Genomic DNA, 21,610 nt, shown 5'->3' on the forward strand with positions numbered 1-21,610 from the left:
TGCCAATGTTGCTGGAGAATTTAAAAAGGCTTTTACTCTGCTGGAGCTGAGACAAGTATCTATATACGGCGCTATATGGTTTTATTGCCCTCCCCTCCCCATTCATGTGTACTGGTGATTGTGGGTTCTCATACAGACTGAAATGTATGCATGTATCATAACATCTAGACTTAATATATTGTGAAGTATTCAATAACCGTTATGTAGGCGCTAGCGTGAATTAAAAGGGTTTAATTTCCTAGATGAAACATTGTCATTTTTTTAAAAATAAACTTTATTATTAGATCATTACAGTAGTGTTTTTTTCAAGCGCTGAGAAAACAAACATTCAGCAAGAACAAAGCATGTTTTTAAACTACATGGCGTTGAGCATCTGAACGAGTGCAGAGAAGTGCGCGTCTCCCAGTGGAGCGTCCTCGGCGAACTGGCACAGCTTCCTGCGAGAAGAGGGAGGAAGAGGTCAGAACTAAACTTTGGCATTTCTTAGGACCAAGTTCAAATCCTTGCTCTGAGCGTCACTGTAACATGAGGTGCAGTAGCTATGGAATACTTTAACCCCCAATATGAATGCATACTTGAAGAGTCTGAGGCTGAGGGTGCTCTTCTCAAACTCTCTGGCCTTCCTGTGTCCCGCTTGGATGACCACCTCTGGCAGATTGGCGAGTCGTGCGGCGTTGAAGCCGTAACTCTTCGGACAAGCACCGGTGATGAACTTGTAGAGGAATGTGATGGTCTCTTGACTTGGATCCTCACATTCGTTCTCCACCATGCACGCCTGAAAAGGGACATTACACACGATTCAGACTCCAATACATGGCCCGACAGGTTGGGGATTTCCCTGATAAACTACACGCAAGATATTATTTCTGCTGTTGATACGGAGGAATTATTTTACAGTTTGAACTTGCATCTTATTTGTATGAAATAATATACCTGTTCTGTAGGAAACCAAGAAATAGGACTTCAGAGGTTAGTTCTCTGTCCCAAAGGTTTAACCATCAACAAATAGATAATGTATATAACTGAATATCAATGGAGGGACATCACTGATAAGAATGTTTGACAGAAATTTTGCCTTTGGCCCCACTACATACAAGTTTAAAAAAACAGACGGGATGCAATGTTCAAACATAATTCTGAAAATATTTGTCTAAACTATTTTATATTAAACCCTTTTAACATTCCAAAGCTGTCTGCCAGTGCTTGCCTGTGCAGTACAGTACTTCGTGTATTTAGCATTTGCTGTCCTCACCATGTGTCCCAACCGCACGGCAGGGTTGTTGGCATAGTCCTCCACCAGGGAGTGGTAATGTGTGGAGAAGAGGGTGCGACAGCAGATCTTCTCAGCCAGCTCATTCACGACAGCACTTGCAATCGCTGTGCCGTCATACGTGGCCGTGCCCCTCCCTGCAAACAGTTCAGTTTACTGAATGGTTGCGCTCCGAAAAACACAACGCCCATAATGTGCCCCGTTTCTATGAAATAAGCAACAAAAACAAACCCAATTCATCCAGGAGCACAAGCGAGTGTTTAGTAGCATGGTGCAGGATGCTGGCAGTCTCACTTAGCTCCACAAAGAAGGTACTCTCTCCTGAGGAAGACATAGATGATACAAGTTTAGACCGAGAGATGAAAGCTGAAGTCGCTGACCCCACATGTGTTACGTCACAGGAGTTCACGGTGTTACCAGCCATGATGCGATCGGAGGCTCCCAGCCGAGTGAAGACCCGGTCCACTGGAGTGAAGCGCAGGCTCTCGGCAGGAACATAGCAACCCAGCTGAGCGAGGATGATCACAAGCCCACACTGTGCAAAAAGAGAAGCACAGCATCTTAATATGGGCCAACAAGAAGGGAAATTCAGATTCTATTCCGTTAAGGCTTGTAGTTTTACACACACACGATTTACCTGTCTCATGAGAGTAGACTTTCCGCCCATGTTTGGCCCCGTGACGATGACACAGGAGGCGCGCTCTTTTCCCTCTTCAGTTTCACTGCTACCAGGGCAGCCAATGAATATGTCGTTAGGAATGAAGTCGTCGCCAAAAAAGGTCTTGGTGACACAGGGGTGGCGGGATCCAGTGAGGTCAAGGAAGGTCAACACCTGGTCGTCACCCTCAGGGAGCACCACCTGGGGCCTGGCCATCGGCCCGTCTCCGCCCTGACTGTAGCGCGACAAGGCCAGCAGCACATCTGCAAACAATTGATAATTCATCAGTAAGAAAAGGAAGAGACGTTAAGCGCTGAACCACCGGAAAAATCCAATTAGCTACCCGCTTTAATATTTTATGGGATGATGTAAATGAAACCAAACATAACCTGTGGCTGAGCAACGGTCCAGTAGGAGGAAACACACATTATATAAGCACCGTATCTCCCTGCACCAGAGTTCAGTTAATAAACTATGCAATCTTCTCTCCTTTCGTCAGGAAAAACACAAGAGCACACTTTCCATAATGGCGAAAAACAAACTAATTGGTGTTAAATTTGCCAAGTTGAATAATGGAATAGTTACTCAACGATAGCAAGATTTCTAACCAGCGCTCAAGACTGGTGCAACATCAGCAGCTTTAACACACATTATGGAGGCATGTCGGTAACATCGGCAGGAAACATATTCAGAGCAGACACCTGCTCTGCAAACTCGCTTTCCAAACACACTTTTTTCTCCTGAGAAACATATTGTTTGAGACAAGACGAACAATACATTGCGTTTTTCACTGCAGTAATTTAAATGCATCCCTTTAGGCATTTGATGTAATAAAAAAAGAATGCAGATTAACAATAATACAAAACATTATGTAGTTACCAATCACTGCCATGCACTCCACAGCAGTCTTCCAGTCTTTGTAGTTCTTGTCAAAGTTGTAGAAGAGCGTCCTCATGCAGTCTTTCAGGGCGGCGTCCCTCTTCTCCTCGTAGCCTTGCAGCTCTGAGAACAGCCGCTCAGTCTCCTTGGTCACATAGCGCTTCCAGCCTTTCTTTGTAGACTTCACCTCGTACTCCTCGGGAATATTCCTCTCCGACACGCTGATGGGCACTTCCATCTGGTAGCGGTTTCGCCCGGTTCCCCAATACGACATCATTTTACAGCCGATTCTCTTCTTCTGTCTGTCCAGGTAATCCCGCAACTCCCGGTCACAGCTCTCGACTGAGGTCAGAGCCTGGTCGAACTCCGGGTCAAAGCCAGCTTTAGGGGTAATGACTCCAGTAGTGCGGGCTTTCTGGTGGTCGAAGGCCGTCTCCCAGCGCCGGAGTTCAGCAGAGAGGTCGGGAAAGAGGCCGTCCTCTTCATTTTTCAGACCGCCAACTTGACGGAGCAACACGGATTGAGACTCGCCCGACAACGGCGCGAGGACCGTGATGATCTCCTGCATGGTTTTGAAACCTTCCAGAGCGGAGAGGAAGTCTGCAATCTTGCGCTTGCTGTAGGTGACCTCCTCATAAAGAACCGCTCTGCTGTCGGGGTGATCCTGGCCCTTCAGAGGGGTGCCAATGCTGTGGATTTTACTCAGAAGACGCTCCAGATCCGGGAGCTTCTTCAGCAGGTCCGAGACCTCAGTAGCCTGAGCCTGAGCGCCAATCAGGTCTTCCACTGCATCCAGTCTGTCCTTGACAGAGGTGGGGTTACACAGAGGAGCACAGAGCCACTGCTTCAGGAGCCTCTTGCCAAACGGGGTTGAGCAGGTGTCCAAACGCTCCAGCAGCGTCCCTTCCGTTCCTCCTGTCCCATTCTGAAAGATTTCCAAGTTGGCCAGAGTCACTCCGTCAAGGACCATCCGCTGACGAGTCTGGGCAAAGAAACTAGCAGGTCCAGATGCGTTCTCCAGCTCCACATCCGCAGGGACATATTCCTCGAAGTTGGCTAAAGAGAGCAGCTCTTGGTCTACCAGACATTTCTTCAGGTAGGAAATGCATCCGCCCAGTGCCGACAGTCCCAGCTCATAGCCCTCTTTAGGGGTGAGGCACAGTGAATCGCTCTCAGAGGTCATCGATTTTAGAAGAGCAGGAAGAAAGTTGGTCCCCGACTCTCGAAAGTAATCTTCTTCTGAAAGGTTTTTCAGAGTCTTTTGAGCGTCCCAGAACTGGGTGCCCGCATTAAGTCCTTCCTGCAGAGCAGAGGACAGAGAGGACCTGAGTATTTTGCGCGTTTCAACAGATGGGTTCCCCTTTTCAAAAAGCACTTCAGCTGGGGCAAAGTGTGCTATCAGCGTGCGCAGACGTGAGCAGTGGCGATCGTCGGGGAACTGGCCGACATGAAAACAGCCCACAGAGGTGTCTACAAAGCAAACTCCGTATGTGCGGCAACAACCTGAGCTTTCCTCCTCAGCCTTTTCCTTTAAACTCAGCAGGAACTTGCTCTGGCTCTCAGCAGGAGCACCGTCCAACACGCTGTAGGTTTGGGTCCCACGAGTGATGATCCGGCACACTTCTCTTCTCACCACGCGGTCAAACTTTGTGGGCTTGGCCATGTGCTTACAGCGGGCCTCCATCATGTCTGGGGTCTCCGTCTGCTCCACACGAGCCACCTTGTAGCCTTTCTGCACCAGGACATCCGAGAAACGACCAAAGCCGATCTCTGGGAAGCCAGAGTGTGCCCAGGTCCCCTTCATGAAAGTCAGTCCCATCTCGTTGACTCCGATCACAGCGTCCATGTGGTAGAGTTCATAAAACTTCCCCACCTTGTAGAAAATGACTGTGTCGAACATCTGAGATTTGAGCTGCCACCACCGGCGCATACCGGGACTGTTTCTGTTGAGAAAGTCTTCCGGCACATACAGGGTGGTGGGATCATAGTCGTCCTCCGTCTCTCGCCGCCTTCGGCCGTCTTTCCTCCTGCCGCTCTGCCACCACTCAAGCTTCTCGTGGTCCCAAACTGTGACGCCTCCACTGGTGCCGGACCCGTTTGCCTGGCTCTCAGAGCCGTCCGGGGCAGAGAAGGCCGACAGACGAGACATTGTGTCGACTGCGAGAACAGCTGGAGCTCGTTTCGGAGCGCTGAACGGGGTAGGCGTCTTCGGTTTGGCAGAAGCAGGCTTCTCTGCCGGACGTTTGCGCTTCACAGGCTTGACGGGGCTTTCTGCCTCTGACTCATGTGTGTTCTCTTCATCACTGCTCAGCGTTGCTGGCGCTCCCTCCTCCTCCTCCTCCTCACTGCTGGACGCAGCAGCCTGTTCCGGTTTGAATTCCTCATCTGATCCATCGCTGTCGGACGCTTCAATGATGCGGCGGCGCTTGGCCTCATTTCCCTTTTCTGTTGAAGCACGGGATGAACGTAGGCTGACCTTGGACGACTTAACTTTCTCCTTTTTCTGTTCTTCCTCATCACTGCTCTCATCAGTCAGTGTTGATTTGTCAAGCTAAAACAAACAAAAAGGAGGTAAAAAAAAAATACATAATGTATTACTGTCCTTTTACATTTCACCGACTATTGTTATTACATGTAGTAAATACAGACTTTTATGTCCATATTACTGACATAGACATCAATTATCATCACAAAGTCACCTCCATTTCTTCCTCCTCCTCCTCCTCCTCCTCCTCATCCGACGGATCCATGCAGACAGGAATCTTCATTCTTTTTTCAGGGCTGTCAAACATAACTCCATCAGCAAGCTCCATCGCATGACGGATAACAGGTTTGCGGCTGAAGAACATCCCTCCTGTTTTAGCATCACTGCTGTCAGAGCCTGCAAAACCGTAAAAATTACATAACTTAACAATCTGTAGTAAATACCATTATGAGAGTAAAAATCCCATTTTAGTTACAGCATTAAGAGTATAATTGTCATTAATTAAGGGATCCATTGAAGCCAACCTTGGTACTCTCTGATGTACTTGGTGCTGACCCATCCTCTAGTAGCCGGTTCATCAAAGAAATGGACATGTATGCGCTGGCTCCGCCCACTGCCCCTCATCTGCTGTCCAGTCAGAGGTTGGGGGACCACCAGGCACGGCCACCAGGGGTGTCCCTCCAGTTTTGCCCACACAAGGGCACCAGCACTGAATGGGCATGTGTTGCTGCTGAAAGAAGGAAAAGTATTTCAAGTATATTGGTCGAGGCCAATATGGGCAAACAAGAGTGTCAACCCACGTGTAGAATTAACTGCTCTTATTACTGGCAGTGGTCTAAATAATCCTCAAGCTACTGCAGCAAGCCATCGCAATCTAAGGGAAGATTGTGTCAAACTGATGTATTACAAATATATATATACACCTTTATATTGTATGGGAACATTCAAAGTGTAAATAGGCTTCAATGAACTCAAAGTTATTATTTGCATTTTGTGGAATGTTTGATTTGGGATTATTTTGATAATGATGAAGTATGACGTTCCCGAACCACTTGAAAAACCTGCGTCATTGCTGTGTTTGCATTGATGACCAAATAACTTTATTTTTGTTGACATTGTCTAAAAACAAACAGTATGTTATGCAGACTGTGTTTGTGAGCTCACGTGACTTCAGACAAGGCTTGTTTGAGATGAGCCAGTTCTGCACAGAATCGATCGGCGGCGATCGGCGCACAGTGCATGCCGGTTAGATTTGTGTGCGACTTGGTCCTGACTTGCTCTGGCGTCATGCACACGTGGTCAACGATAATCCCACAAGAGCAAGCCGGCCGTCGATTTCAGAGCCAGGCGCCGCAGTAGCTCTCCCTGACTGCCTGGCCCAGTCCATGATGGAAAACCACATGTCGCCACATCAGAGAGCTGATTGGCTCTTAGATCCAACAGCAAACACCACGTGTTGTAGAAAATCCTTATTTTATGTGTAGTTGTAATACTTAACGCTGGATTGTTGACTATTCGTCTCATGTTTGATCTAAAAACATATCTTTTTGTTAATACAAAATCGTATTTATATAAAACACATCAAAACCACTAGTAATGTATTTCACAGGCAGACATAAAAAGAACAAAGGATGCAGCTACACACACAGTTCTACATAACTATATATTTACAAACACATGAATGAATCCAAACCTGATCTGTAAACTACAATAGACAAAAGTTCGGAACTAACAGGAAGTCATTTTTTCTGTGACTTCCTGTGTCTACTTTGAAGTCAGCCTAAACTGTACGACTTGATCGCACCTTATTGACAACGACTCCTGCTGCGGCCCCCTGCTCTCGTCTGGATTTCAGACGAGGCGCAGCTCGAACGAACGAGCCTATTGTCCACACTGTGGTTTCATCTCTGTAGCCTACGTTGCTAAACTGACATGCGCACTGATTTACCCAGAAACCCCCTCGTGGGAGCAGTCTGCAGGACTTCGACAGAACGTTTAAGCTTCACGTAGAGAACATGACCAACCTATCAAATGAAAACGAAACGAAGTAAAAGCCGACTCTTTATCCCGAAAGATGCGTGTGGTTGATAAAGAGTCGGCTTTAACTTCGTTTCGGAGGGGAGCACAGTGACCAACGTGTCTCCAGCCATTACACCGCCCCACACCGTTATCATCCCGGCTAACTCACCTCTGTTCGGCTGCCGGGGCCTTGTCGCCAAAAAGTTTTTTGAGTCCCCCTTTTGTAGACTTGCCGTTACTTTTCGGCTTCGCGTTGTTGCTCTTGGCTGGTTGTTGCGGTGTCTGCTTCGCCTGCTCCTTCGGAGAGGAGCTGGACTTCTCCACGGAGGAAGGCAGGTCCGCCTCCGCCGGCGAGGGACTCGGCTTCGGCTTCGCCTTGGAGGCTGGTGGCGGAGACTTGGTGAAAAAATTGAAAATGGAGCTTTGCTTCGACATTTTGGGCGAGTTTACCACCTGCTGTCACTGTATTGTTGGGTATACAATCCTAACGGCACCTCAATGCGCCACCGAGCACCTAGCAAGACAGCGGCGAGGCGCGAGGACTTCCAGTTCGCGGGAAAAGATACACGGATGTTGTGGGCGTGGGCAAGAGCCTCCGCCAATGACAAGCGAGTACGGTAGAAGAGGGAAGTCACGTGGTGTCAACATGACTTCCTTTGGCGTTCAGGTCGGGGGAGTTTTTTCATCCCTTTCCCTCAAAACTTTATTTCCATTACAGAGGATAGATACATATAACATAACTTGTGCATTTTTACATGCATTTTCAAACACTCATCACTGCCGCTATTTTGCTTCGCACTCGGTCTTTTTCAGTGTCTTGTATATAATTTAATATCGCAGGATTATATATATATATATATATATATATATATATATATATATATATATATATATATATAACATATATATATATATATATATATATATATATATATATATATAACATATATATATATATATATATATATATATATAGTTTGACAGATACTAATGATAAACAGAAACTATATATATAATAGTTTGACAGATACTAATGATAAGTAGAAACAGCATATAGCAACAAAGAAGTCACATCAATCTATTTGGATGTGCTTTTTGCTCAGAATATTTTAACGTAAAGCTTGAATAAATATGTTCACACAATTTGACCTGGGTTGTCAGTAGCTCTTAATGTGGTACAAAAACAAATGCACAGAAAGATAAACAAATAGTTATGATGTACAAGTGAATGAATGGTGTAAATATATAACATACAGAGGTGGGAGGGTTTGTCACCCTTTACAAACCACGTTTTTAGGCCACATATAAAAGCCAAAGTTATGAATCAGGAATCAAACATGCATTCATGTTGGCAGAGGAAAGTCTGCTGTATTAAAATGAAAACCGAAAACTTCACTTTGTTTTTATTATGACTATCAGAGCCATAAATAGGGAGAACAACATGTACAAAACTACAGGCCTATATATTTCCATCGCACAATAGACAGCTCACTGAGAATGACCTAGCGCTGACTTGACATTATTCCTGGTGGGGTGATTTTATATATATATACAAGGGAAGCATCTTACGTTGGCTCAGTAATCTGTGCTGGTCTTTTACCACCAGCAGGGTGCAGCAGAATACTGGAAGCTTCATGAGCTGGTATTTGCCACAAATCTGAGCCACATGTTTTCACTGTTACCTTAGTGTTAACTATGTTCATATATAATAGGTAATACATGTTGATTTTGTTTGTACACTAGTACACAGTTTGATCAATAGGAATAAAAGGAGCAGTATGAAAGCATCAGAGCACGAGTCAGCACTGAATATATACAGTGGTCTTGTTTCAGCTTAAACATTACAGTGCGCCTAATGTTCTTTCCAGTTGTCCTGGATGAAAAAAACGTACAATGGCTGATTTATGTTACTGGAGTAAATAAATCCTGTGTTAAACACCGGAAAACGGTGGCCATACATATTTAAAACAACCAAACATCCACCCACACACAGTATGACTTTTGGGCATATGGTGTGTGGGTGACAGAAAAGCATCTAATTAAGACAGCATTATGAAACCTTACAAAGCAGTTGTTATGAGGAGCTTTTATTTCAGTCATTCAGACTAAATTCAGAATCACTAATAGTCATAACTAGGTTATCATGGCCCCATTAACTTCCAAAGAGTACACATTTGGATGGTAAATAAATATGCATATTTAAAATAAATATGTACTATAAACAGAGTATCTCTGAGCAGAATCAATTCAACTAGACAGGTTTGAAGTACGTATTATTAAATGTGTTTTACACTGGGGAAAACATGGGAATTCACCATCTCTTTAGTTCCTAACTTTCATTCGCTCTCAAGGAAGCAGCAGTCGGCTGAAGAGTATCTAATTAAGAACGCCATAGCAACAACCTAGCAACTCATCCTGTACAAACTACCAAGAAAAAACCCGGAAACCACCGCAATTTTTATTTGTTAACTTGTAACAACTTAGTAACCACCGAGCAACGCCTCAACAATCACGCAGCAACACCTCAGCAGTGATACAAAAAATGTTGGCAGCCATCGTTACTCAGACAGAAACGTGTGTAAACAGCCCACAGCAGACTTTGTGACAGGTCATAAGTAATAACAGTAAGCCATGCTAGTGTGACAGCATGCATTAATTCTATTGTTTACATCTCTCTTATGTTATCACTTCATGAATACATTGACACAGAAAAAAAAGAAATGCAATCCAAAGACATTTTCCTAACCAATTCAATTGTTTCTTCCAACAATCATCTGCATGCTTACCATCCTTGCAGCCCTCTTCTCTCTGCAGACTCCATTTTCCTTTTTTTCTTGCTTTTGCATGTGAATCCTCCTTCCTGTGGTCCACAGTGTACAGTGGTGGTTCGCCCAACATGCGCACTAATAAGGCTGATGCAACGGTGCAGGCTTGACGTTTCCATAGTTAGCATTAAACTGGGTATAATGGTGTCCAGCCAGAGAGCAATAGACTATCAAACACCTAAAGTATTTATATTCCAAGGACAGAAATACTCCTTCTGAATGACAGACATTACACACATGCTTGTTTGAGCTGTGTCAAGGGCTTTATGAAATAGAAATGTCCTTAGATGACAAATATTTCAACCTTTACTGATATTGTCATGTGGTCTTAAATATTAATGTGGAAAAATACAACAACCACAAACCTAAGTCATGAAATAGGGCCCCAAAAGGGAAGATCCTCCTACTTTACTGAGATGCTTAAATCATGGAAGTTTGGAACTTATTTGTACACGGAAAGTGACAAACTGAACCTTGTAAGCAGCAACAAACAACGGTAAGCATGCCGGACTGTGCAATGGTAGATACACCTGCAATACATTTTCATAATGACCATGCTTACGGATTAACAAGAGGACGTTGAAATATCAACGTTTTAACTGTCCTTCAATACTGTTATCTGCTGCTGTCTATAGGGGACACCAAATTACAAAGTCGTGCAGCTTTGAAAGATAAAAATGTGTTTTCACTGTAGATTTCCTTCATCGTTCCTCGGCTATTTTCAAAGTGAAGTACAAGAGAAATAGGCTGATTAGCTCTCTTGCCAAGAGTTAGAGTAGAAGGGAGTGGTTTCAATCCTATAAACTCTGCAGGAAAGCGTGTTTCTCAAAAATGTTGAGCTTTTCCTGAAGCAAAGTGCTAAATGATGATGACGTGTCTTAACGCTCACGTAAAATCCTTCGCATATGTTCTCATTAAACACACTGCAATGGTGTGAGTGGCAGCTCTTAGTGGGCACCAGTTTACTGGAGCAATTAAGGATGAGGATATCCGTCAAAACGACAGTGACTGACAGTGTTTGAGTGGGATCCTGTGAGCCACAGAGTTAGCCTTCATTGCATCATTTTCATCAGTACAGGAAAGATTGGAAAGAATCCATCGGACACAGTAATGTTAATATTGCACTGCAATTTAACAACCTTCTCTATGGACATATATGGGGAACAAAGCAAAAGCAGCAAAAGCTGATGAGTAAAAAGAAACTCTCTTTACGTCGCTCTAGTTTTTATTCCCATTTTCCTTTGATGAACTGCACCGCTAAAACCTTCCCTGTTTTTTTTTTCCTTAACTTTTTGGTTTCCTGGGTGTCTTTACTCCTCTACAACCATTCCTGAAGCAGAGCTATTCGAAAGCAGCAAGAACTATGGGCTTCCTCTCATAATGAGGAGTGCACATCAGGTGTGCAGGGCGATTCCCGAAGCAGTGCTGGGACTGTAGAGAGAGACAACATGAAAGCTCAGCCCTTCTTCTCTTCCTCCCTTCCTTCCTTCCCTCTTTCCTTCCTTCCTCTCATCTGTTCTGCCTCTGCCTTTGCTGCTTACTAATAGGGTGACCAATTCTCTCTTTGTTGGTACTTTACACCATCATAAGACAGATTTTATGATCACAGAGTTTCTTTTTTTTCCCTTTTTTTTCTTCTTCATAGAACAGACTAATTAAAATCCCTCATGGAAATGTATAATGCCTTCTGCCAGTTCACAGCTATCTGTTCAGTGTGTCCCTCCATAGCTCTAGTGGGCCTTAAAATACCATAAATGTGTAAGGTTCAGTCGTATTAATTCAGCTGCTTCTGGGGGAGCTGACGTGAGGGCAGTCACTCATGGTGGAGTGATTGTGCAGTCAGCAGATTTAACTGTATCTATTTCTCTAGATAGAAGGAAAAGAGTGTATCTGTGGAGCTGTGAATGGGAAAACGAGAGAGATGAGAGATTGAGAAATATATTGCAATGCACACCATATTGTCTTCCCAATGGCGCAGTATGAACAATTGTGTCTATATTTAGATGCATTTAGTTGCTTAGTCTTTGCAAACAAGATTATTTTGGAGCATCCACACAAATAAAACATGCAAAATGTGACCATAAAAGATCAAGAAGAAAATACCTGGTGTTATTTAGTTTTCCATCATCTCTATAATTTCTGCTCTCCTTGGGATGCGCCGAAGATGCACATGCTGATTTGCAATTCAAATGCAATTTAACCACCCTCTCTTTAAAATCCAGTTAGTTTTTTCCACTAACGAAATTTAGAAATACTTTACTGCCCATCAGAGCGATGGATATTTCTGTCTTTGCATCTTAAATAAGTAAAAATCCCCACAGTACACGAAGAGGAACTTTGGTATGTATCCTTCCCAATCTGAAACTACAGTATGTTCTATCAAGTCTATCATTTAGTATTGTTCATTTCTATTTGTGATATAGCTTCTCTTGTTGGAATAGCTTTATGTGCATTTGCAAATAAAGGATTGCTTGTAGTCATTTCCACATTTATTTCAGTCACACTTAACTAACTAAACTCTTCAGCTTAATTTAAATGAATTATTGGTGTCCTAATTACAATATTAAAGTCATGCATTCTTCGGTAATATGTGGGATCTGGTGTTTTCTTTAATCAAGAATATTAGAGCTGAATGCAACACTTTACTACAACCTGCAATACAATTTTCCGCTGTGAACACAAGCTTTGAACACAACATTGACATCTCATCACCTTTGAAGTCCATGTGGTGAACTGGTGATTGAACATCTATCAGATATGGAATAACATTACCCTTCATTTGGAGTTGTGTTTTTGGCCACCTGATGAATATAACTCCAATATTCAGTCCTTTTTATTTTAGCTATGTTTTGGTCTCCACCAACTAGCTGAACCAAAACAATAGAGTTGGAATGGAAAAAAAAACAAAAGGAGCTGAAAGAGTGATACTTTTATGCGGGTTTGAAACATTCACATTAGACTTAAATCCAATCCAAAAATATCAATCGTAGCTAAAGTCTTTGACTGGAAATATGTAAGAACAATCTTTGGGATCGTAGGAATTGCATTATGTATTGCAGACTTTTGAACACAGACACTCAGAGATCAGATAGCAGCTCAAAAGTCAGCTCTGTCTTTTTTGGTGTCAGAATATAGTGAACTACACAAACTTCAAGCTTTTAAAGTCCTAAACATTTACTCTTGGGCTGACTCCAGTTTTGCCATTTAGGGTAATTTGTATTTCCCCAAGGAACATTTCACAATAATCTAACCCTCTATGGCATGGTGATTTACCAACAAATATATGCATGAACATAAAATTGGATTGTTGAAAGACATATTGGGTTTTTATTTTTCTATTAAAACTGTCTTTCTGGTTTGTTGCCTCCGGGCAACGTTGTGCAGTTCTACCACTTTGCCATGCTAAAGTGTGGAGATGTGCTCGGATTATGACCATAGACCATGTTTGTTGTACGAGTCACGAGAAACCACCTTTCCACCACTCAGTGACCCTTCTAAGTGATTACCAAGGTTGACAAGCGGAAGATGATCACCCGCCTGCACTGCTGTGGTGAAAGAACAACAGGAATATGGGTGGTTGTGGATCTGCTTGACTCAATGATTGCACTGTACCTGAACAAAAATCTGATTTAAAAAAGTGGTACCAGGTGTTTCACTACCTGGATATCATCATTGTGGCCACCTAGCTGCCATGCCAACGAGATTGTGGAGGCACTGGTAGGAGAGAGAAGGAACAAATTAAGCCGTATATCTTCAAGTTGCACATCGCTGAAGGCCTATACAAAAGTGGAACAACTCTGGACCACTAGAAAGGTTGTCCCAGTAAACATTAAACATCTCCCAGTCTGGCTCTAGGCCCTCTGACTGTTTTGTGAGGATTGGACTGTGTTAGATTTTTTGTCATGGTCTAGATCTGGGGGGATTTTGTGTTTCAGGTTTTGGGTCCTCCGTTTGTTTTTTCCCCCAGGTTTAATATTTCCTGTTTTTGCTTTGTAAGTTTACTCTCCTCTCGTGTCATGTCTGTTTTTACTTCATTGCCTTTGTGTGTTTTCCTGCCTGTGTTGATTGTCGGCCCAGCCCTGATTGGTTTCACCTGTCAGGCCTGCAGTCACCAGCTCACCTATTTTCCCCCCCATCCGTCCGTCACTACCTGCACCAGCACCTTTGTTCTTGGTCGGTTTGTCTTCATTTGGAGTTCTGCTCCAGTTTGCTTGAGTTGTTGCCTGCTGTTTTCCTACCTATTTTAATGGTCTCTAGCCTGGGAGCTATTTATCAATTAAATGATGCAGTTTCTGCTGCCACCTCATCTGTTTCTGCATTTGGGTCCATCCCCTGTTGCCATACTCAGCAACCGTGACAATACATGAGGTGTTAGTTGTAATTAGCAGCAGTTTGTTTATTTGGTTGTTTAACATTTTAGAGCTCGTAGTTGTGATTGGTTGGAGCCGTTCGTGGTTGCTGTTTGTTGCTGTTTTTGTTCTGCATTTACTGCTTGTTTCCCCAGTTATCACATGTACTATAGAACACCTTGTTGTTTCAGTACCTCTAGGCAACAAGCCAATATCTAATTATCAGCGACCCCGAAGCGCCCAAAAAATGAGGTTGCAGATTCCCCTCTTCCCAACCAAAATAATAATGTATGTACCAGACTCTTTTTATTTAATTAGTAAGTATTAAACCTGGATGCCACTTGCTGAATAGATAACGGCACTAAATCTCTCTCTTGGTGGATTTATCGTAGAATCCGGACCTATTTCTTTTCCACTAATGATAATGAAAACCCATTTTATGTTTGCTTCATTTCTTCACTTGATCTGAGTCAACGAGATGTTAAAGCTGAATGGTTTTCTTCTCACCTCCAGCTTGATTAGTATTTGTCTAACTTTATCTGCTGTGAATGATGTGGTTTCTTGCATTTAAGCAAGCTGACACTGAATAATATCTGTAAACACCACTGTATTCTAATCTGAGGAAGAGATCATATTAAACTTCATTAGCTGAAGCGGTGAGTTTCCCTTATCTATTAACCCCTCCCCCTCTATGGCTCTCCTCCCATGGTAATGGTAAGAGCAGATGTTATAAGGTAATTGCCTCATCACTCAGGCTGCTCGGCCCCTCTACATGTAAATGTCGCATTCCCACAATGACTTTTGAATCTCACACTCTGCCCTAATTCTGATACGCTCATGGTCTCTTCAGATGCATTAAGAGCACTGCAGGCTATTTCGGCAGACTTCCCCATGTGCATTCTGAATAGAATGACGGAACAGTGGCCACTCGACATGAAAGGCATGTATGAGAAGAGGTTGCTGGGTTGAAAGTGATCCTTAATGTGACTAAACGTATTTCGTCTCCAGGTTAAGACATGAATGAGATAAGTGCTTGAGGATATTAAAGGCAACTAAAGCAATTAACTGCCAATGTTTTTTCAAATGTCTAAAGATATAATGAATATAATGACAGTTTTATGCTTACAGGTTAGTTCTCTGTACATGTTTCAAGAGTCCTTCATTTATCATTAGGGTTATTTCAAACAGAGTTATTTTAGACAACATCGTATATTTTTGGATCAGTATGTCTCCGTTCAGCTCTATGTTTTTTTATTTACATGGGGAGAGTAAATTAATTCTGAGAACATCTGATGCAGCCACAGCTTGATATTCATTTTGATCTTCTAAGATCTGAATCTAGGTGTAAATTTCTCAAATTCTAATTTTAATGACTTTAGTTGAGCAGCAACTAAAATGGAAAAAAAGCCTTTAACTAGTTGCTGCCCTATTTCTGATTAAAAGACAAGGCTGGTTATAATTAGTTATTGCCAATAAAGCCCTACTATTGGTCTTCTGACCTCTCTACCCCGTCTGTAGCTGTAAGACCCAATTAAGCCCATTTATTCCTAATTCATTAAAAGATTACAGCAATTGTTTTATTGATGCAGTTATATAGTTCATTTATTTGAAAATAAATGCAAAAAAAACATTAAAACGGCTGGGCACTGTACTTATTAGCAAAGTTTACTCAAACAGGAGGAAATTGTATTTTTATTCTGGATTGTTTTCAGCTGGGGATGTGGGGTGCTTGTGTTTACTGTGCACAGAAAGGATCTGTGGGATTGACAACAGTGCTTTCACAGAAGAGTAAGCTATGTATTACATAACATTTGTTATGTACTATTATTTACCCTTTTGTTTAAATGTCAGGCTACACAGAGGGATTTGAGAAAGAAAATATTGAATGTCAGACTTTACGGTAGTATTTATGTCATTAACTCCAATTACAGTATCTGCTTTCTCTTTATTTGAGCCGTCAAATCCATTTTTTTCTATTGGAAATGTCGATAAAGCCTTGATGACTTGATGATTTTAAACGGTCCTTTTCAACAGATCTCACTTTGGCTGTATTCATGCACACTCTCAAGACTGATTGAACAATGTATTTCCTTTGACAAGGTTTCAAGAGGAGCATATTCTCAACTGCTTGCCAACCAAATCACTTGTGACAATCTTCAAATGAAGATAAATTACATTTTAACTGTGTGTGTTGGGATTCGGTGGAGTCCAATTTGTCTCTATATCTATCTATCTTCCACAGTTTCCAGAAATAAATGTATCTGATTGCAGTTTCAAAAGGAGTGTTCATATTATGTTAACTGAAAACTAAATGGAAAAAGGGAGGAGATGCTAAACGAGACAGTGAGAACAATCAGAGGTTTCTGCCGCAGTGAAATAATTGAGTCACATGTCTCTGACCCGTAGAAAACACTTCAGCCTGCTGCTTGAGGCTGAACTGCAGTCCTCGCTCCCTGTGGGATAAGCATGCTGTTCTCACTGTACCGGAGTGACAGAGAGGGTTATTTTGAATGCCTAACAAGGGGAAATAAAGAAAAGATTTAAAACAAAAATGTCCCCTAATAAATGACTAAATAAAGGAACTATTTTATGTGTCAAAGTGTTGCAGCAAATATGGACTTGTTTTCTGTTTTGTGCGACAAAGAGGCAGTTCCATTTATTTTGTACAAGTCTGGCAACACGCAGATATTCCAGCATTCTCTGGTGATCAAATGTAGTCCAGCAGAAGGAGAAGACAGACATCCAAGGTGGGTGTTAATTCCCCCAGCAACAATATTGGACTGTTCAATGTCCCTAATGATAGCAGAAAGCCAGCTTCTTGCTTAACAGAGAATTACTGATGAGCGCAGTATTTGTGGCACATTTCCTCTACACAGACTTCCTTAACCCCTGTGCAGTGAGATAATATATGTTGCTTTCCAGCATAATTTTGCTGGGATCAGACTCATTTCAATAATGAATGCAATTACAGGTCCAGTTTTATGACTAACATCCTGATTGACCCATTACTGAAGAGCCACGCGGTTTCAAGGTCCTTTTAGAATGCTGCATGTGTTCTGGTGGAATAATCTGGTGGAAATACATGATAACATTTGTCATATATACTGAGGGCCGCTTTTAATTTAACATTTATGATCGCATATCTTCATTCAGAAATGGCGAGACACATCAGGTCTGCAAAAAAATCAAAGGGGACATTGGCTGCTTTTCTGACTTTTTGCAGTTTTGCAGCATTGCTCGAATATTTAAGTTGTGATTGTTTTACATTGTCTGCACATTAAATAAAATTGATTGATTCAAACAATGTTTTTACAAATGTTGGTAACTTTCTAAGAAGTTACCTTTTTTTAAAAGGCTTACAAGTATAACTATTAGATTTATGAATGGTTAATAAATAATTCACTGTAGCGTTGTAGATCTGCCAACAGCCATCAACACGATGGGGTTGCCAAAAACAAACATTTTGGGAAATACACTTCATTTTTGGCGAGTGTCAGACGAGAAGATCGAAACCACTTGGTCTGTATGCTAAAGGTGAAGCTGCAGCAATCAGCCAATTAGCTTGGAAATATGAGTATTTTAGCTCTGTCTGAAAGTAATACAATACCAGCACCTCTAAAGCTCACTAATTAACACCTTATGTCTCACAAAGGGAAAATCCTAACCTTTAAAAGTAATTTATGAGAATAAGAATTAAGAAAATCAAAGAAATATCAGTAAATATCAGTGTTTAATGGAACCCTTGTTTCATATAGGTTTTACTTTTAATTACATAAATATAAAAGTACAATCATTTGTATAAATGTGCAACTTGCAAACAGGATTTGCATACATTAACTGCATGTTACACCACAATGCAAGCAAATTGAGACACACAGCAAGGTGTATAATTAGGGTGATGTGGATAGAACCATAGGTCAACAGAGCTGTGGATCACAGACACCTAAAGTAACTTCAGCATTGAGATCTGAATTAGTTTGTGTCTCCAACAGTCTTCATAAAAAAAAAAAACCATCAGGAACACGTCCTGCAGATTTGGAAACCAAGCTCCAGATCAAAGCCAACAATGTGACTCTTGTTAAAGAGCAGAAGCAGCAAAGCAGAGAAGTAATACATTATTCTGTTACCAAACCATTCAGCTGTTCACCGCTTGTGCTCCAGCCAAATGAGTGTAAATACGCTTTGTTCCTGAAACTAGCGGCTTTAACAGTCTTAAAATACAAAAGCGATCATGCAATCTTCTTTAGATTGAAACCGGAGCGAGCACAGTGTAATGTATCATACTGTGATCACAAATAAATAATGCCATTAGCACCACCAACAGCCTCCATGATTAACACTAACAACATCTCCAGTCTCTGCTTAATACAAACAAATCGTTTTATTATGGGTCTTGTAATGGCGATGGAGCGTGACATTTTAATGGGGCTATTTGCCAGTCACAGTGTGCTTGACTACAGGGCAGATCTTCCAGTGTGAACACATTACATTATGGGTTGACTGGAATAAACAATGGCCACGTTGATTTGAACAATTCAAGATTAAATTACTATGTTCATCCATATTATGTACTAATAGTGTGGACTTGAAAATGTCGCATTATTTCAATCTAATTTGGGGTTTGACGAGAACATGACTGAAAAATCAGTGATATGACATTTGAGTGGCATTTCTGCTGATAACAAGTACAAACAAACAGCAAATCCTAAGACCACCTGTCTCCTCTTACAGAAGATACAGAGGACAGCAGTTAAAACCATTGCAATCAATAGAGATCAATTTTGCAAAATGCAAAAGTATTGTAATGTACAACACAAACTTTACACACTAAAATCTTTTCAATATGGAACCTTTTTTAAATATGCAAGGACTTAACAAGCTTGATGTGTTTCAGTCTTAATGGAAATACATTTGAATGGATATTATATTGAGTCAAATACCTTCTGGGGGACTTATGTTAAAGGAAGGGGAAGGTAAAGGATACAGTTCAGGCATCTAGACCCCAATGGCTACAGGGGCTTTTAATTATCAGTCAGCAATACTGAAACCTCTTCCATTGTAACCTCAAGCCTCAGAAGGAACATTAATTCAATATACGAGATATAATTAGTTAATTAGTAAGCTTCAGACGTGCTGGTAGATAACCTAGAGTCAGCAGCTGGTTAGCTTAGAATAAAATAGAGGCCGTAAGGGGGGCGGGGGGGGGGGGGGGGGGGGGGGGGGGGGGGACTAGCCTGGCTCTACAGCTTTCTTTTCTAAGATTTTACATCTCAACAATGTTTTTAGTTATGTGGCAGACTATTTCTTGGCTTGCATCAGTTGCAAGGTAAAACAGTAGAGACTCCAGGAAGTTACTGGTCCTGTTCAAGAAAGCGTGCACAAGCTAGTTTTGCTTAGCATAAAGACTAAACAGCTAGCCTGGATATGCTCAACTATAACAGAATTTTAGCGCATTTAAAGCTCAATAAATAACTTGTTTATCTTGTTTGTTAAATCTGTACAAACAACACAGAGTAAACAATTATTTGAGGGATATTACAACCCGCAAGTGCCACTCAAAGCTAAGCTAACGAGCTCCAGCTACATATTTATCTTGCACTTGTGAGAGTGGCATCAATCTTCTCATCCACCTTTCCGCAAGAAAGAATACCGCAATGTGTATTTTCCAAAACAGCTAGCTACTCTTTAACATCTGGAAAAATCTTTGTTCACATTTAATCCTAGTATCCATGTTTTGAGAGGGTAGTTAAGTTCTGTATGGTGGATCTTATTAATATGCTCACTGACTGTGTAAGAGACATGAGACAATGACTTATTCAATCATCCACATGTACAAGCTATATGTAGAAAAATAGACTTTAAAGAATTCTCTGTTTTATATACAGCTATCTTGTATGGCTTTACCATTATGACATGCAGGAAAAACTAAGACAAGCCTGAAGATTTAACTACCTGAGTCATTTTCTCTATTCCTCTTGGTGAGACTGGGGAGTAAAGGAAATTATTCAGATCTATGCACGAATAGGATGAGAATCAACACGGAATAGATTCAGATCCAATTCACGCCCTATTGTAAAAGCGCTTTTTTAAGACATTCCAATACTATATATATATATATATATATATATATATATATATATATATATATATATATATATATATATATATATATATATACAGTATATATCTACATGAATGGCATGTCTCATCATATTCACAGTGTAAGGGTGATGAGCATGAGGAGAGAGCCGAGATCTGCAGGAAATAGGAGGAAGGAGGGTTCTGGTGCAGTGTGTGTGAAGTGAACGCAGGGATGACCTGGGAGGATATTAGATGTTGAAGATGGCTGCCAAGAAAGTTGAGCCCTTGGCTAAGATAGGCCATTTATTTTGATTGGCTATGAATTCAACAACACCTCTAGGCCTCTCTGTCTAGTTCTCTTCCTTCATCGCCGTCTCCTGGACAGGGTAACTATCAACGACTCCTCCTCTATCTCACTGTTTTTGAAAATCAAGCACGCATCACATGGCTTTGAAACACAGATGCCCTGAAAGAGATAGTTATCGGCAACTAGGACATTGATTGCGTGGCTTGGTAGCACCGCAACCTTCGAAAACACCGTCTATCCAAACCGTGGCAATACATTTACCAAAACCGAGGAAAATCAACTTGTGCAAGCTTTTGGATCATGCTTTGTTTCTCAGAGAGAACCATGTCTGCAAATACAGTAAGTCTCCCTTGATGAAAACAGAAAATCCCCACAAAAAATAAATCAATGCAAGCAGCAGAATCCTTCAGGGTTTTGTTGCTACTTTCAATCTGTATCATTCAACATAATGTACCTCCTGGATTAAACCATCCATATTTGGCCTCTTTCTCCACCACCCTCCTCTCCCTTATATTTCACTTCAAACAAACATAAACATACTCCTCATTTATTCAGTTTTTACAAATACATAAGTCTACATTCTGCATTCAAAGAGTAATTAATACATTGCAAGCCGTTATCATTTGTTTTCCTCACAGACAGCTGTAAATTTGAAAAAGAAGAGAGTGGGAGTTGGGTGGTGCCTTCTTTTACCCTTCAAGTCAAAGTCTTTGGCCGCAGAAGCATTTTCTGGGCTG

At 41.7% G+C, this 21,610-nt stretch overlaps 1 protein-coding gene across 2 annotated transcripts; it reads right to left on the bottom strand.

Moving 5' to 3' along the window:
• Window positions 1-296: 296 nt before the first annotated feature.
• msh6 (mutS homolog 6 (E. coli)) lies at window positions 297-7,746 on the bottom strand (the record flags this gene model as incomplete). Of its 2 annotated transcripts, none has more annotated exons than XM_079229743.1 (10): window positions 297-437; window positions 576-775; window positions 1,253-1,407; window positions 1,502-1,591; window positions 1,688-1,805; window positions 1,908-2,191; window positions 2,808-5,358; window positions 5,507-5,688; window positions 5,817-6,019; window positions 7,481-7,746. In XM_079229743.1, the coding sequence occupies 10 exons, from the start codon at window positions 7,744-7,746 to the stop codon at window positions 356-358; spliced, it is 4,131 nt and encodes a 1,376-aa protein (XP_079085869.1). In that variant the 3' UTR covers window positions 297-355. The 2 variants fall into 2 exon arrangements, with proteins under 2 accessions (XP_079085869.1, XP_079085868.1); XM_079229742.1 differs by having other exon boundaries at window positions 5,817-6,022.
• Between the last annotated feature and the right edge of the window lie 13,864 nt (window positions 7,747-21,610).

Source organism: Taurulus bubalis (assembly GCF_910589615.1).
Source record: "Taurulus bubalis genome assembly, chromosome: 14".
Classification (NCBI taxonomy): domain Eukaryota; kingdom Metazoa; phylum Chordata; class Actinopteri; order Perciformes; family Cottidae; genus Taurulus; species Taurulus bubalis.